The sequence below is a fragment of the Paralichthys olivaceus genome, chromosome 6 (assembly GCF_024713975.1).
Source record: "Paralichthys olivaceus isolate ysfri-2021 chromosome 6, ASM2471397v2, whole genome shotgun sequence".
Lineage (NCBI taxonomy): Eukaryota > Metazoa > Chordata > Actinopteri > Pleuronectiformes > Paralichthyidae > Paralichthys > Paralichthys olivaceus.
The window spans coordinates 13,737,512-13,755,109 of record NC_091098.1 but is presented as its reverse complement, the minus strand read 5'-3'; the positions used below and the strand labels follow the sequence as shown (position 1 = coordinate 13,755,109).

Genomic DNA, 17,598 nt, shown 5'->3' with positions numbered 1-17,598 from the left:
AAATATCATATAAACTAAGAACAGGGAAATGTAACAGACGACTGCATCTCTTGATTGACAATTCATATTTGAAATTCTCCTAAGATCTCCCTGCTCACACTTTAATGAGTCATTAGTCCTGTAAAATTAAACAAATAAGAGTTTCTATTTACAAGCTCATACAAACAATCAATCAACTTTCAAACAAAGGGTGGGGGGAGTGGACTAGTAAGGCCTGGCAGTGGTGCAGGTGGTGCAGAGACTTGTGATTTAACAAAGTCCTTTATTTAAACCTTGGCTGTGTCACCCACTCACTATTCAATACTTCACTATATCGTGACTATTATGTAATATATATACTGAGCTCATCGCTGCTAATGATGTCATACAACAACAACTACATTGGCCATTGGAAAATCCCCACAGTGAATTTTAAATGTTTATTTTACTCTAAGTATTAATACTTTACGGAAAAAACAACAAATTGAATGATCATCAAATAAACTTGTTTCACGCTGTTTGTGCTGTGATGTGCTTTGATGTGCTGTTCTGCTTCTATCTATATTTATAAGACAGGTCGGCTGTTGCTGCTGCCCTCGCTTCTCTGACTTGTCTCTCCAATGCAAGCGCAATGCATGATGGTAGATGTTGTTCGGTCAGTGACAGACATATAGAAGGCAACAGTAAGTAGTCTGATAACCTCAATGTAGTACATAATTTTAAAAAATCCTGCACCTACATTTATTGGGTTCTTTCCAGGTTTTGTAATCTGCGTTGACCAACCAACTAATTAAGTGACACAGGGCACTAATGCGATTTCCATGAGCCCCAGTTGTATTAAGTGCCATTTAGCAAATATTAGCATGCTAAAAATGCTAAACTAACACAGTGAACATGGTTAACAAACCTGCTTTCATCAGCATGCTAGCATTGTTACTGTGAGCATATTAGCATGCTGACGTGGGTCTTGTTATACAGTCTATGGTCTTGTTACATAATTTAAGACTCAGGGAAGCTGCACTTTGTCCCTGCACTTTATGAGACATCTTTATTCTGCCAACAACAACATGAGATGTTTACTCTCAGAGTTTATTTACAGATCTTATCACTACGACAGAACATTTGATCTATTAATGTTAAAAAAGAAGAGAATGACACTATCGCTGTCTTATTTTATGAATCATTTTCTTCTTTAAATGACAAGTGTGGTGTGACACTGTGTGCAAAAATGTAAACTCAGTGCTTCATCCTGATGAGGGATCCTGCAATATGGCCCTAAATTCAACCGAGAACGTTTCACTTTTCAGGATAGCTGATGTGAATCTCACTGCCAAATCTTAATCTATATAAAAACAGCACCAGCAAGAAATGTCCAACACTGTCCAACACCAAAATGACGACTTTTTAAAGTTTAGTGTAATTGGCAACGCTTACAACATAAAATACAACATATCAGATTTTATAAGAGGTTGAGTGAAGATTTATCTATTTTGTGTTTTCAGTGCAACAACCTTTGTACCAGATGAACACACTAGTTCCCACATGAATAAATATTACACAATCAGGAACAAACAGACGATCAAATCTCAATAAAAAAGTGTAAATATCAAACATCCCATCATGAAACACATCAAAAGTCATAAGAGATATTAACATTGATACAAGTGATCTTATTTACAGCATTGATCAAAAGTCTTCAATGTTAACACGCTGCTAATAAGCATGAATATTTTACTTAAGAGTGCTATCTTTTGTGATATTTTGCCGAGAGAATAGTTCTGGCTTGTTATTTTTTCACTTTTGTCAGCAGCATTGTCTACTCACAGACACATGTAAATGTGAGCCTTGTTTTTGCTATCAGGCGTCCACAAAATCATCCGGTTTTAACGATAAACAGCCTGAGGGCTGTGGTTCAGACAAGCAGACTCAGTTCTAGAGTTAAAAGTCGATGCAGCACATGACAACTGAGGACAAAGCTGAGGAGATTCACACGTGGTGTTTCTACAGTAACTACTATAATAATAATTATAAAGAGTGAGATAACTTTTCTTCAGTGTGAGAACACATGAAACCTTTAAACCTTTGCCAGTGGTTTATGATTCCAGCATTGTGTCATAAAGTGCAATAAAAGCACCATATATTAACATTCAGCTGTGATTAATATCTGGATTGTATTGCAAACAATACATATTGAACCTGATACAGTCAGCAGCGAATAAAACAATAACTGCGGCCAAGCCGTAAACTGCTGCTGCGCTCTCTGACCTCATGTCCAAAGGGCAAGCAAGAATCCAGCGGTGCAGAAAAAACAGAGTGCGTCTGTGTTACTGCTGAAAGTGACAAGTCTAAACACAGCCATGGCAGTGAATGAGGAATGGGAGAAGCCTGTGGAGAGGAGAGGGGTAAGTAACAGTACAGATGTGATTATCAACAATGTGCTTTCTCTGATCCATGACGCTGTACAAACTGATGTCGCCCAACAGAGGTTGACTGCAGTCCTGGTCCTGGCAACTCTCATATCTGCATTCGGTTCATCCTTTCAGTACGGATATAATGTGGCTGTGATCAACTCTCCTTCACCGGTAAGTGAAGAAACTGAGGCTTTACTGCAACATGTTTCTTCTACTTTAAGGTCAGGTTTGGTGATGTGTTTCTATGTGTGTTGTTCTCTTCAGTTCATGCAGCAGTTCTATAACACCACCTACCGAGAGCGATATGGGAGAGCGATGGAGGAGAACTTCTTGACTCTGTTGTGGTCTCTGTCTGTGTCCATGTACCCACTGGGAGGTTTCTTCGGCTCTCTGATGGTGGCTCCTCTGGTCAACAAACTAGGGAGGTAATGCACAATGTTTTTCCCATCATGTTTATCATTCACGTTAAAAAAATAAATTGTATTGTTGTTGATCTGATATGATATCACATGCACTGATCCTGCAACAGGAAGGGCACCCTCCTCTTCAACAACATCTTCTCCATCGTCCCTGCTGTGATGATGGGAGTCAGTGAGATTGCCAAGTCTTATGAGATCATCATTGTGGCTAGATTCATCGTAGGCATCTGTGCAGGTCAGCTACTGTGTTTTCAGTTATGCAATTCTTCTGCATGGAAATGAGGAATTTGTTTGATTTTATTCATTCCATCATTTCCTGTCTGCAGGTCTGTCGTCCAATGTGGTGCCCATGTATCTGGGTGAACTCTCTCCTAAAAACCTGAGGGGAGCTCTTGGCATCATACCACAGCTCTTCATCACCATTGGCATCCTCAGCGCACAAGTGCTCGGCATCAGAAACATACTGGGCAACAGCACAGGTACTGGCTGCCATAGTGGTGGATGTTATTCTCTCCAAGGTTGTGTTTTCATCCCTCTCTGTTTGTTTGTTTGTTTGTTTGTTGTTTGGTTGGTGTGTTTATGAACATGATTATACAAAAAGAACAGGATTTTTCACAAAACTTGTTGGAAGGATGTGTTACAGGTCAAGAAAGAAGCCATAAGATTTTGGTGCAGATCCAGGAATTCTTTTTCGCTAACTTTAATATTGCGAGACAGTGTGCTTCTCAACATTTCCAGTTTTCCCAGGGAATAATCCATGAATCAGATGAAAACAATCAGGCACATTCAGATGTTTGATATGTGTGTTTACAATTTGGTTCAGCTAGATTGAATTCAAGGGGACTGTTGGGTCTTGGAGGACATGCTTGTGTTGGACTGAATGCCATTTTTTACTGGTTTGTTTGTAACTACTGAACCGATTACCATGAAACTTGTTGGAAGGATGTTAGGTCAGGGAAAACCCTATGAAATTTTGGTGTGGTTTCAGACCAGGCAGCTGATCCAGAAAGGTTTTTTCACCATCTCCAACACTGCAAGATTAAATTACAAGTCTACAATTTCCTTGATTTCTCTGAGACTATTTCATGGATCACATTTAGGGCTCTGATATTTATGTTTGCAATTTGGTGGAGTTCCAAATAAAAATCCAGATCTAGTACATTTAAAATTTGCTAGCCCAACAGTCCATACAGGGCCTTGTGACATTCTTGTTCATACTTTGAGGTGAGATGTTGTAGAAGTACATCCTTAAGAGCAGTGTCTCTGTTCCCTGTTTCCAGGTTGGCCCCTCATGCTGGGTCTGACTGGTATTCCTGCCCTGATAGAGCTCCTGTTTCTACCCTTCTCCCCAGAGAGCCCCAGGTACATGCTCATCCAAAGGGGAGATGAGAAGACAGCAAAGAAAGGTGAGAAAACGCATTGGTTAAGAAACAGAGATACAAGCTGGTAATTAAAAACTATAATCCAGGATGTTTTTACGTCTTAGCGCTGCAGCGTCTGCGCGGCTGGGACAATGTGGACGCCGAGCTGTCCGAGATGCATCTGGAGGACCAGTCGGAGAAGGCTGAGGGCCGCCTGTCCGTGCTCTCCCTGCTGTCCCAGCGCTCTCTTCGCTGGCAGCTGGTCTCCATCATCGTCATGAACATGGGCCAGCAGCTGTCAGGGGTCAATGCGGTGAGACTCTCCTGTCCGGCTTACGTCATTGTCTCTAACCCACTGATGGACACACTACCTCTGTTACAGATTCAACACCAGATCTGTGTGACATTCAAACAACATGTTAAAAAAGTTCAAAGTCATTTCCCACCTGCAGTGCATGCCTCCTCCTCATATTTCTCTCAGTTCTCCAGCTCTTTAAAGGTTTATTTCACCCCAAAAGTAATTAGATGGATGGGTGGTTGAAGTGTTTGAGTCCATAAAACACTTTTGGAGTTTCAGGGGTAAACAGCATTGCAGCCAAATTCAATACTACTGAAGTAACTGGGGACTCCTTCCTCAAACGTGAAAAAAACAACAGAATATAAACATTAAATGCCTCTATACTGCTCCTGTGGTGCCAATGAGGCCGTTTACAGTTAAATAAATTTAAATGTTGGGGCTTACAGACACTTGGATGACACCACAGGAGCAGTATGGTGGCATATAATGTTTTTTTATGGAGTTTTCTTTATGTTTCAAGAAGGGCTCCCTATTTACTACAATTGTTTTGGATCTGGCTTCAACGCTGTTTATCCCTGAAACTCCAAAAGTGTTTTGTGCACTCAAACACTTCACCCTACCCCTCGACCGGCATAGTGGTGAGTAGATAACGAGTGAATTTTCATTCCCTTATACTGTCATGCATTTATCTCCCCCCCCCCCCCCCCCCCCCCAGATCTATTATTACGCAGACAGCATTTACGCCACTGCAGGAGTCAAGCAGAATGACATCCAGTACGTCACCGTGGGAACCGGGGCTGTGAATGTCTTCATGACCATCGCTGCTGTAGGTGCCCAGTTCATTCAAAGTTTGAAGAGCATCTGTGGAGGAGGAGGTGGAGTCCGAAGTCTGATGTTTGATCACATCAGCATGAGATGATTTGTTTTCTTTCCCCAGGTCTTCATCGTGGAGGCCTCAGGGCGACGGCTGCTCCTCCTCTGTGGATTTGGGATCTGCTGTGGAGCCTGTGTGCTGCTCACTGTTGCTCTCAAACTCCAGGTACCACAGCTGCTTCAACACGTTACTGTGCTGCCATCTGGTGGTTCTGAGTACAAAAGCATAGTCTGTTGTGTTAGATTTTCTCAATCATGAGGTCAGGAGATTTGTTGTGCGGACTAAGTCACTGACAGATTTATTCCATCTGTGTTTATTAAAATATTGATTGCTACAGTGAATAAGTTGGGACTATATAATTTAGTCTGTAGGTCGAAGCAAAGAATTTAAATGAAATAATAATTACTCACTTTTACATAATATTTTTATACAGGCATAGAAACTGTAGCTGTATTTTACATGATACCATCATTTAAGGACCCAAATGTTAATTATAAAAGTAAATTTTAAAAAGTAATAGTATGCATCCCATAGATGACCAAGTCGGTTTGTACAATGCAATCTTCACTTCTTGCCTCTTTCAAAGATGTTCTGCGTTTAGTTTAATCTTCAAAGCATCAAGTGATCAGCATGAGCTCATATACTGAGGTCATATGACTCAATAACACTCCAGGCCCCTCCTCCTGATTGTTATCTGGGTTTCAGATAATTATTCTGCTGCACTGTCCTAATATTTAGGGTGAGGTCATGATGTCCCACTGTGTTCACTCAATATGGATGATGACACCATCAATCAGGGGGTTGAACATTTAGTCGTATTTGTTAGTTTGGTGTTTGCTACTTCTACCTTTTGTAATTTGGTTGTGTAACAGTTTGGTAAGACAGGGTGTGGACTGAGAAGCACATCTCACAGGAGGAAGTTTATTCTGTCAAAAAAGATTTGTCAAAAACAAAACAGATCTGCAAAAGCAAGGACAGGGAGGGTGTGGTAAAATATTATGTAACTGATGCAATAGAGGAATAGACAATGAAGAACACTAGTATGACTAGTGCTGAATTCACAGGATAAACTGGAAATGTATATTGCATAATATCTTGGCTGTAGGACAATAACAATGTTGTGCACTGACTTTGCTTTAGTTGAATTTAAAGTCTTTTGATGATACGAAACATCAGCAGACTGGTTTTCAAGCACTTTAAGTCTATTAAGAGTCAGGTTGGATAAACTGAAGATGCATACATGTCCAAAACTAGCTATTGCAAAATCTCTGATGGCATGAATGCCACACACACTGTTCAGAAGCATTTAATAATAATAATAATCATAATAATTATACATTTTATTTACACAGCACCTTTCATACATAAAATGCAACTCAAATTACTTAACATTAAAGACATGAATTAAGATAGACCAATAACAACATGTTAGCAATAAAACAAAGACTTAGGATAAAAGTATAAAATTAGCAAAAGAAGTAAAAAATAAAGACAATGGTGTTAAAAAAAGGATAAGATTAATTAAAAGCAAGATCATAGAAATAGGTCTAGAGTTGTTTCTTAGAAACTATCAACAGAAATATCTGACGTGTGGTGGGAGTTTGTTTCAAACCTGAGGTGCATAACAACAGAAAGTTGCTTCCCCAAACTTTTTGGAGTTTATTTTTGGGACAAGCCTGGAGCCGATCAATGGATTTTCTCGGTAATCCTGAATAAAGTGCATTGCAGTGGTCCAGGCGAGAAAGTAGGGAGTGAAGTGAAAAGATTAGGAACAAAAAAATATAAATTTGAGTTATCTGTTATAGAATACAAAAAAAGGCTTTATTCTCATTTCACAGGGGAAAGTGAAACAGCAGCAAAGTTACTTCTGAGAAACAGTGTAAATTTAAAAAAACATGTTTATATTCCAACAAAAGACACAAACCAATCAATTCATAATCATTAAATGCAAGACTGATAAATACTATTTGTTATTTTACAGAATGGATATTGCACTAAAACAATATGATTATGTATGTCAGCCTATAATTTATATTAATTTGTAGGGTTTACAGTTTTGATGGTCCAGTGCAGAGAGCTAAGAGTCACGGCATCAGTGCACACAGCCGTCATTGTAAACCAGAGGCCGCCCTCTAAAGCTGAGAGTCAACAATTTTAACCTCATGGTCACTGTGTCTGTCATTTCCAGGGAACTGAAACACAGCGTCACTGTGCTATAATGGATGGACACTTTGCTTTAATTTTAACTTAGCGCTAAGTCAGCAAAATAAAATGACAACTCGACATCTCTTTGAGTGATGGGCTCATGAGAAATGTGAGACTTAAACACACTCACTGATCACTAAAGTGACCATTAGACAAAACCACAAAAACACTGTTGCCCTCCTGAAACCCTGTGATCTCACCTGCAACATTTTCACTCAGACACTACCTTCAGCAACAGTTTAAAAAGACAAACAGAGATCAGAAGTTTAACCATCCACCGACATCAACTCCCACGAAGGGACATTGTTGTGTATGTGTTCCTGTTTGAAAGCATCATTGGTTCATGATAACAGCAGCTGCTGGTTTGTGTTGGCAGGAGAGCATGACGTGGATGCCGTACATCAGCATCTCCTGTGTCATCATTTACGTCATAGGCCACGCCATAGGACCCAGTGAGTCTGACCCCGCCGGTGGTTATTTACACACACAATGATTAAAGCAGGCCCCTCCATTAGCTGAAGTGTTGTTTGGACGTGAGCAGACATGATGTAAATCTACACTCACTTATCTGAGACATGACCATCCTCTGCAGTGACCCAGAGGAGTGGCCGAGCGTCTTGACTGTTTTGGTTTTGTAGTTGACCGCACGTGTGCATCCACAGGTCCCATTCCTTATGTGGTGACTACTGAGATGTTCAGGCAATCAGCCAGGCCAGCTGCCTTCATGGTCGCAGGATCCGTCCACTGGCTCTCCAACTTCACCGTCGGCCTCGTCTTCCCCTTCCTAGAGGTCTGTTGCACAATTTCCAAGAAGTCATACACTGAAGCAGCAATGATTTATTATTTCAAAATGTAATTGCAGTTGTTTTTAAGTGCAATCAGCAGCTAAATTACTCCACATCCTTCTTGTAATGTGACCATTTCAAACAACTTCACTTCACCATGAGCTGTTTTCATACCATCTTATATAAAGAGATAAACATAAACATAACCTTGTCACTTATTTACTTCTTCTCGAGTTTTCATCTCCAGACCACAGAACAAATAACGCAGGAAAGGGTCTTAGTTTCTGCCTCCGAGCAACAGAGACCAAAACAGAGCATTCCAATATAAGTAGTCTGCGACTCCAGGTTACCTCAGCTCACCTCACTTCTGCCGATCATGTCCGGCCAGCTGTCTCTGGTCAAAACGGTCTCACCAGGTCATACATTTCTAATTTTAATTCAAAATCTTTTGTTGAAGGTTTTGATTCAACTGCAGGATGATTTTGGAGGATGTAGTTTGTGTTGCTGTTGAACTGTTCGTCATACAGAGAGGTGCAAATGTTGTACTGTTGTCTACCCTCATGGATAAGAACTGGGTGGACAAATAATGAAAACACTTGACCGCACAACAAACTGCAGCCTCCAAAGCGACCATTCAGTCGAATCCACACCTCTGTGAAACAGTTAATTCACAACATGAATTAGAAGAGCACTCAGTAAAAAGTATACCTCCGCCAAGGCCCAACAGTCCCCTAATGAAACCCCATTTTAATTAGTAGAGTTGTATTTACATCCTCTGCCCTTAACCCTCAACAAGAGTAAGAAAAACTGTCAAAAAAACCTTTTTACGGGGGAAAAACCCTCAGAGAGAGCTGCAAGTAAGGGATCCCTCTCCAAGGCAGACAGAAGTGCAATAGATGTCATGTGTAAGCATCAACAAAAGAATAATATAATATGGGAAAGTCTAACATAAATGGTGAGGTGAGGTGTATCAGTGTAAAAAGTACTTTTGTACAAAAAAGGTTGTGCATATGGGCAGGCATAGTGTTATAAAAGCAAACCAGCTGATGTTAAAGGATCGCAGCTGCCACCATGGTCTGCAGCTGCGATCCTTTAACATCTGAATTCACTAGATCCAGATTTTGATTTGGACCCAAACTCACACACTCAAAAACATCAGTCCCCTAAATATGCCTGTTTTATTTTCTTCAAGAGCCAAGCATTATCCTCAAAATCAAGAAAAGTGAATCAAGGAAAATGTACTATCTCACAACATTAAAGACAGTGAAGAAGAAATCCCTTGATCTGCCCTCTGATCTGGATCCACACCAAAATGTAATGTGTTCTTCCCTGACACATACCGCTGCCTTGTGTTATGGAAAAACAAAAACTAAATGCTCAAGAAAACAACATTCCTGCAGGAGGATTCATTGCAGGGCTGTTGTATCAGACCACATTAGTTTCAGCTCATTGCACCTAAAGAACTGCCTGCTATCATTCATCTTGACCACATGCTGATCACACTTCCTCTCCTTCTCCCTCCAGAGAGGCCTGGGCCCTTACAGCTTCATCATTTTCTCCTTCATCTGTCTGGTCACGCTGATCTACATCTGGCTTGTGGTCCCGGAAACCAAGAGCAAGACCTTCTTGGAGATCTGCCAGATGTTTGCCAGGAGAAACAAAGTGGAGATTAAGGTGGGCGATGGAGAGCTGGCACTGAAAGAGAGCAAAGAAAGCCTGGTGGATGCCGTGAAGGTCACGGCGTTCTGAAGAAGAATGAGGGCATTCAGATGACAGGAAATCTGCGCTCTGGGTCGTGACTGTTTATTACACAGTCTCTTATTGTATAGTTTGCTTGTACCTGCTGTGAAAAGACAACAAGGACATCTGTGGATTTCAATGCAGACTGTGTACTCATGCTTGCAGCTGTACAGAGGTGTGCATGAGTCATTAAACAAACCAACAAATCACCATTAGCCTTTATTGATGTAAATACAACACACAGCTGAAGATATAGAAATATAGTTTGCATAAATATTGATTTACAGGTGACTGAAAGACATTTATTTTTCATCACATGTATGTTTTACGACCATGAAAAATTCTCGCCATCTGCAGTAGTACTCTGGTTTAATGCATGTCAAAGCTCATACAGACAGAAGCAGGTGAGGCTGTTCAGACACATCTGTAGTGACTGTCCAGCTGCACCCCTCCATACAGACTAAGTTCGGTGGTTCCCCAGCTGAACACGTTTCCCACCACCGTGCTGTTCCTCTCACACGACATCTGGTCCCGGATATTTGCTGTGGTCAGTACATAGTCCCACACGTTGACGTCGGTCATCTTACCCACAAAGGCGTCTGCGTTTGAGATGCCCAGTAATCCATCCTGGTCTTTGCCCAGGATGAACACGCCACCCGGGCTCATGGTGTAACCGCTTTTCAGGTACCGCTGCTCCCCCACCATGCCATTGATCCATAGCCTGGCCCCGCCCGTATTGGTCGACCATGTGATGCAGTAGTTGGACCAGTCGTGGGACTTGAAATTGTGCGGCAGGTTGACAAACTCGTTGCCAATCCAGAGACCCACCTCTCTCGCTTCTCTGTCTTCACCGATGGAGATCATCAGCTCGTTATCATTGCCGTTGCTGGAGTAGGAGAGGACGGTGTGGATGCCTTGGCCCTGTGGCAAGACGTGCATGCAGACGGTGAAGGCGTGGAGGTCCATAGGCTGACTGAGGCGAGCAAAAGCATAACTGCCAAAGTTATTCTCATGGAAGTTGAGTACCAGAGGAAACAGAGCACGATGTTCTAAGGAAAGACAGAAAATTCTGAATCAGACTGGAGAGCGAGAAAATAAATCCACCTTTAAACATATTCAGTCAGGATGAAAACAAAGCCCTTACCAAATTTAGTAGGTTTTGCGTTGTGGTGTCCACCTAAAGGAAATATGTAAGAAAAAGACTTAAAAAGACAGAAACTGAAACCTGTAAGCATTAATTTTGCATTTAGCCATTTTAAGAGCTCACTTACCAGTGTGCATGTGCTTCCCAAGAGAAGTTATCAGACCCTCGATCTTCAGCAGCCTGGACTCAATCTCATCTTGCCGACAAAATGCTAAAAAACAGAAGGTAAGAGAAAATGACATGGTTGAAACTCAGGCCTTAGTGATGGGCCACATAAATTCTGAGCAATAAATGATAATTCTCTGTTGTGTAATCACTCTGTTGTACATGGTACATACTTCCTTTTCCAAGGCGTGGGAGGAAAGAGGACTCTACCACACGGTCGTTGAGAGGCTGAGCGATGCGGTAATCATTCCACAAGGTCTTGTTGTCCATGTCCATCAGCGTACTCTCCAGTTTCCTGATCTGAGCACAACAGACAGGAAAAGAAACATCAGATATAATATTCAAGAAGCATGTTAAGAGTCTGGTTTCAAACACAACCAAAATGTTGCAAGTTTCCCTCTTCCCTCTTTTTTTTTTTTTACAGACACCGCCCTCTGTGTTTCCGTACCTGGTTATGTGAAAGCGTGATGGGCGTGTCAAACACAGTCCAGAGGATGCTCTCGTAGCAGGGAGGAGTGGTTAGTGAGCCCTGGTATCTGAAGAAATGGTTGAGGTTCTCAGGCAGCATAGAGCGCACATCAATACTGGATATGTTCATGGACTGGCCTGTCGGGGGAAAACAAGAGTCGCATCATGTATAATTCAAGCTCAGTTAAAGATATAATATGTAACAATTCTTCATTAAAATGTCTGAAAACAACAAGACCTACTTTGTATATATATATATATATATATATATATATATATATATATATATTAAGCACTGATGTGGCGCATTTTATTTGTCAAAGTAGTTTCGCAATTTTGTGCTTCTCTTGTATACATGCACATGTGCAATGTTTGGAAAATCACTTTGCACACGTTTGTTAGACCCCCGGGATACAGAAGAAAACTCGTTAGGGCCCCTTGAGCCCTTTTGGTGTAGAACTAACTCACCTGCATACTTGATTCTGGCCAGGTTGGAGATAAAATCGCTGTAGTAAGTGTTCTCAAAATGACCGTCCTGGAAATAAAAGAAAGTTATGTCAGACTTAAAGCTTAATTTACCTGGAACCCTAAACATAGCTTGTAGCTTTAAAGGATTATTCTGCTTCACTGAGTAACTTGTTGACAGAAGTTTGTCCATTGTTTCTATGTGTAATTGATGAGTGGCAAAGGTTCAGCTATAGATTATGTGAACCACTGTTTTTGGACGTAAATACCAAAAGTGAGCACACACTAGATATTGTAAAATTGTTATGTGCAGTTAACTTGAATACAGTCTTATTTTTAACAATGAGACTGTTGAGATGAACATCCACCCAACTACCCAATCTATAATATATTTATTGTTTATATAGAATCTGTCTATAACTCTGTGCTTCACTCTCAGCAGATGCCGGCCATGAAATCACTGCAGCAATGAAGACTGCTGACTGCCTGACATCCAGAGCGTTCCTCTGAAAGCAAGCACTCATTCAATCTGTCGACGTGCAGCTGAATTCTCAACAGAGCTTTTAACGAAGCATATTCCGAAGTTCCTGATAGAAGAACTGATGATCGTATATCTGAAATAGTGCTGGCATTCTGGGTAGAAACGACTGAGTGACAGCGTTTATGGCTTACGTACATCATAGAAAAAGGCGAGCACTGCCAGCCCATCTGGTTTATCTCTGGCTTCTTTGAAGCTCTTGTACTTGTCAGAGTTGTAATGGACAACATGGAGCTGGAAGACAAAGCACAACAGATTAGATGCCATAATGTGCCCAAATTACCTTCTGTGCAAATGCCAACCTGTTCATGAAGAAGCATCTATAAACAAATGATATATTTTAAATGTAATAAATTCTCAAGTCAAAAATCAAGCTGATTAATAGAAAAAAGAAAAATGGCAGAAAAATACTCAGTAGCGGACAAATAAAACTGCATCTAGGTGGCTCAGAAAAAGAATCGATTACCATCTTAAAATATTATAAAAGGTAGATTCAACTTCCTTTTTAACAAAACACATACTTCCGTGATCTGTTTCCCTGATTGATTGTGTAATGACTTCTGTGTAAAAATGTGGTTTTTCTTGTTTAGTTGTGACTCATGTTCACTTAAGCTTAACATGTCAGTACATACAAACTGCATGTGTCTGATTGATTCCAGGCTTTAATGTAAAGAGGAAGTCTTCTCTATAAAGCCAACCTCTGCCATGTAACGGATTCCATCAATGGTGTGCTCGGCTCCGCTGGCCTCCAGGTCCCAGCCGCCCCAGTGCAGGTGCATCTGGACTGCTGTGTATTTGCCCGGGAGGCCTTTGGTGATCATCATGGTGGGAGGGAGGTCGATTTGAACTGAAGGAAACGTAAAGATATTGAGATGTTTCCTCAGAGAAAACAAATTACAAACTTTATACTTAACTTTTTTTCTTCCAGGCAGTCATATACATTTCAATATATTCCCATTACACAATAATCAGATGGCTGACTTTATAAACTTGATTTTTACCTCCCCTCCTCCGTCATCTGTTTGTTTGCTTGAGTTGCACAAAAACGGATTGGATGGATTACCACAAAAATTTTTTTTACATTTTCAAAGATTTCCCGTGGAGTCTGTGGAATGTGAAATTCTACAACATGCACTGGAAACTTGTCAGTGGTACTTTGACGACAGATTTTTAAGATAAGATAAGACAAAGGCTTCATCCAAAGCTTACATGTCTATTATGTCTGTCTTACCTGAGTGGCCGTTGTTGGACATGAGGAAAGTCCCTTTCTTAGCATCGTACCCGTTCAGCTCCAGCTGTAACATGTCCGGGTTGTGTCTGACGCTGCGCCGCTGGATGTCGATGGGGGACTGCTTCTTTCCTCCACACGCGGGGTACTTGGTTGGCCATTGCATCTGGTCCAAACCTCCCTCTGGAACAAGAGGCAAATAATGAAACTAAAACTATTATCACGTTGTAGAAATGTACCTGGAGTGTTGACTATGATACATGTCGGAGTATTTGGCACATGTTGGCACATTGAAGAGTACAATTAGTTTGTTGGTTAGGCTGGCATGCGCAGAACTCTTTCAGCTTGATAGTCTTGCAGCTGATGTGTATTTTCCTATAGTAATCTGCAGCACACTCCTTATAGTTGGCTTTACAAGCTCTTAATGTAACCAAAGCCTGACTTTGTTTATCCAGGTATTTGGCACAAGCATTGCGCGTCGCCCAGAGGACCCAGGAGCCAAATGGCTCGCTTAAATGTCGACTAATTATAATCACAATCACGTCTAAAAATAACCTGAGAAAAAATTGGAAGAAGTGCATCTCATCGTGCGTCTTTGTCTTGTTTGTGTCTTGTGCCAAAACAAATACGCATTGGAGAGGTTGCCGCGCAACTTTTCCATCCGGCGCATTATGTTGGATCACTTTCAGTGATTCTTTGTCGTAAAACGTGTGTTTGAAAAAAAAAATCTGATAATCAAGACAGCCTACCTGTGTATGTCCAGTGTATTCCATCGTGAGGAATCCCAGCACTGACAACACAGACCAAAACAGCGGAGACGAACGCAGAGAGAAACTCCATCGCTGCTGCTGCTGCTGTGGTGTCTCAGTTCCCTCTCACAGGACACTGACACCTCTCACAGGCTCCCTCTCTGGATTTAAAGAGCCTGCAGTGAAGGGAGGTGTTCAAGCCTGAAAACGCCCAGAGCTCTTCCCAGCAGCCCCAAAGTGCCAGGGAGAAAAAAAGACTCTTACTGTATCTGACAGTCTGAGATGTATTGTTAGAGAAAATAAAATTCGTTGAGTGAAGGTTTTTCTGCTCTAAGCAGGTATTAATGTCAGGTCCAGAATGTATCATTGATTTCTACTGAAGGGAAAAAGTTTCAGTCAATACTATATGTGTGTGTGTGTCTGTAGATGTAAAGGATCTTGTGGCTTTTCTTTTGCTTAGCCAGTCCTTCTCTATCTATCATCTTGGTATATCAGCATTCATCAGAAACACTTGTCCCTCCAACTTGTTTTGGCAAATTCAACAAAACTTATCAGTTTCAGTCACAGGAAACACAGTCACTTTGTTGGAAACGCAATGAGTCATCCTGAAAACATCTGGCAACTGCTGATAGAGACACATCAGTGAATTTAAACCAAACCATGGGAGCCAGTGATGATAAATAAAATCTGTGAATATTATAATGTGCATCACCTGTTGCTGCGCACTAGTTGTAACATGTTCCGCACCTCAACTGTAAATGCCAGAGAAGTCAAACCCAGGGGTGTGTGGGTGTGGTATTGCCTGTTTGTGTGGGAGGAACACATGTCTTCACAAGGATGTCAAAATAAGGAAGAAGGGAAAATATATAGCCTGTTTCTGGGGTTGGGGGGGGTGAAGGGTTCATTAAAGAGGCTATAGACAAGTCGTTTACTTTGGCTAATGACCCCACCAGCATTTAGATTGCTTCTTTGCAAGTCACACACAAAACATTGTTTCATGAGCACCCTGAATGACAGACACACAAACAGGACTGATAAAGAGATAAAGAAGTTTATAGGGTCCACTGGCCCACTAGTGCAGCGTCCCCTTAGGATTTGCCCCAGTGTCCCAATGGTCTGTTCGACTAGAGCTCTAGGACTTGAGTGGGTTCAAAATAATTTTTTCAGTTGGCGTCTATATTTCAATTAGATCAGAAAGGAAGAGAACCAGCGAGTCATCCACTAACTAGGGGGTCAGCGGTTCGATACCTGTCTCTGCTGTTCCGCATGCCTAAGTGTTCTTGGGCAAATACAACAAGGTAAATTCTACTGTGCCTTTACCATAGCACTGAGGACAGGGTTTTTTTCAAATTGGGATTCTTATGAAGTTTTGAATGACTCCTTTAATGAAGGATTGCATTCAGAATTAGGATTAAGTGCGAGACGAGGACTGAAATTCGGCTTGTGCACTACTGTGGAAATAACTATAAAGTGGATTAAGTTTGGAATTAAGAAAGAAATGTCACCAGAGAGAGTAATATGAATACCTGTGTGTGTGTGTGTGTTGGGGGAGGGGGGGTGTTCCAGTACTAATACCTTTGTGAGGACTGAGTCACCCTACAGTGAGGGCTGAGTCACCCAGAGTGAGGACATTTGTCGCTTGTGTGTGTCTGTGTGTGTGTGCACATGTCTTACTATAGTTATGAGTGCCGATTTTGCTTGTTGTGAGGACATTTTAAAGGGTTAAGACTTAGTTTTAGGGTTAGAATTGGGTTTAGATTAGGGTAAGTCTTTTAGTTGCGCTGGCTTAAGTTAGGGTAAGGGGCTAGGGAATGCATTACGTCAATGAGTGTCCTCACAACTTTAGAGAGACATGCATGTGTGAGTGTGTGTGTGATTAAATGACAAAGCAATCAAAGGGCTCACCTTGATTTAAGCCTCTCATTGTTCCGGCCTCTCTGGCCTGGAGTTTACGGCCTCTGTGCGACCAGCTCATGATTGATACCAGTTGTGTTTGGCCGTTGAGGCCTGAAGGCTGATAAAAGTTCTTTCAAACAAATGCACAGGCAGAGAACAGAGCTCATCTCTTTGAGTGAAGTGACAGGACAGTGTTTTCCACACTTACAGAAAATAAGGGATCATAAAGGGCTAAGAGTTTGATTCCCCTCGGCGCTTAACTATAGCATACAGCAGCAGTGCCAAATGAGGCGACGCTGTCTTCTCCCTCAGTAAATCACTAGGTTTATCTTTGCCTTGAGGCCAATCACAGTTGTTATGGAACCTTAATGATGTAAGTGTACCAGCCAAGAGCAAGCCTAGTAATTTTAAAGCCACATATGGTGAGCTTGACATGTATGATTCAGCTGCAGGTTGGATGTACAGTGTCATGTGATGGTGCCTGTGAAGAGGAACAACAAACAAGATTTATGATAGTAATTGAATTATTAGTAAAGTTATACAATACATTAAAAGGGCTGGATTCTGTCATCTTGAAGGAAAATTAGACTTTGGGTAAATTCGCTGGAATATAAATTAGTTAATATATACAGGTCGCTGCCCAAGTTCCCTAGATAGGACACATTTTTCCTAGATTGGTCCTTTTCAATGGTTTCTTGCATTTTTAAGAGAATCCATTACACTAAAGGTCACTTATTCCAACTTTCAAAGAATGTCATTAGGATAAAAGCTTCAAGAGCCTGCTGGTTAAAGGGCTAGTGTTAATGATGTGTGATGGAAATACAGTTAACAGGACAATTCAAACCATATGACTGCTCGTACCCTGACATTTCC

At 41.3% G+C, this 17,598-nt stretch overlaps 2 protein-coding genes across 2 annotated transcripts; one reads left to right on the top strand and one right to left on the bottom strand.

Annotated features, from left to right (window-relative positions):
* The first annotated feature begins 553 nt into the window (after positions 1 to 553).
* On the top strand, positions 554 to 10,284 carry slc2a5 (solute carrier family 2 member 5). Its single transcript, XM_020089493.2, has 13 exons — positions 554 to 662; positions 2,258 to 2,381; positions 2,463 to 2,561; positions 2,655 to 2,815; positions 2,920 to 3,044; positions 3,136 to 3,288; positions 4,090 to 4,215; positions 4,296 to 4,483; positions 5,184 to 5,294; positions 5,406 to 5,507; positions 7,924 to 7,999; positions 8,210 to 8,337; positions 9,857 to 10,284. The coding sequence occupies exons 2-13, from the start codon at positions 2,337 to 2,339 to the stop codon at positions 10,079 to 10,081; spliced, it is 1,539 nt and encodes a 512-aa protein (XP_019945052.2). The 5' UTR covers positions 554 to 662; positions 2,258 to 2,336; the 3' UTR covers positions 10,082 to 10,284.
* On the bottom strand, positions 10,279 to 15,338 carry ca6 (carbonic anhydrase VI). Its single transcript, XM_020089492.2, has 10 exons — positions 14,830 to 15,338; positions 14,084 to 14,263; positions 13,551 to 13,699; positions 12,991 to 13,086; positions 12,318 to 12,384; positions 11,830 to 11,987; positions 11,555 to 11,681; positions 11,344 to 11,427; positions 11,217 to 11,249; positions 10,279 to 11,121 (listed from the first exon to the last, which is right to left on the bottom strand). Exons 1-10 carry the CDS (start codon positions 14,918 to 14,920, stop codon positions 10,487 to 10,489), a joined length of 1,620 nt encoding a protein of 539 aa, XP_019945051.1. The 5' UTR covers positions 14,921 to 15,338; the 3' UTR covers positions 10,279 to 10,486.
* Positions 15,339 to 17,598: the final 2,260 nt, after the last annotated feature.

Bases quoted from the DNA above. Each gene is read 5' to 3' on its own strand.
- slc2a5 (XM_020089493.2), top strand. From the start codon at position 2,337: ATGGCAGTGAATGAGGAATGGGAGAAGCCTGTGGAGAGGAGAGGG. The intron at 3,289-4,089 runs GTACTGGCTGCC...CCCTGTTTCCAG, and splicing joins CATACTGGGCAACAGCACAG to GTTGGCCCCTCATGCTGGGT. The intron at 8,338-9,856 runs GTCTGTTGCACA...TTCTCCCTCCAG, and splicing joins TCGTCTTCCCCTTCCTAGAG to AGAGGCCTGGGCCCTTACAG.
- ca6 (XM_020089492.2), bottom strand. From the start codon at position 14,920: ATGGAGTTTCTCTCTGCGTTCGTCTCCGCTGTTTTGGTCTGTGTTGTC. The intron at 14,264-14,829 runs GTAGGCTGTCTT...CTCTTGTTCCAG, and splicing joins AATACACTGGACATACACAG to AGGGAGGTTTGGACCAGATG. The intron at 12,385-12,990 runs GTACGTAAGCCA...TTTTATTTCCAG, and splicing joins TGCTCGCCTTTTTCTATGAT to GACGGTCATTTTGAGAACAC.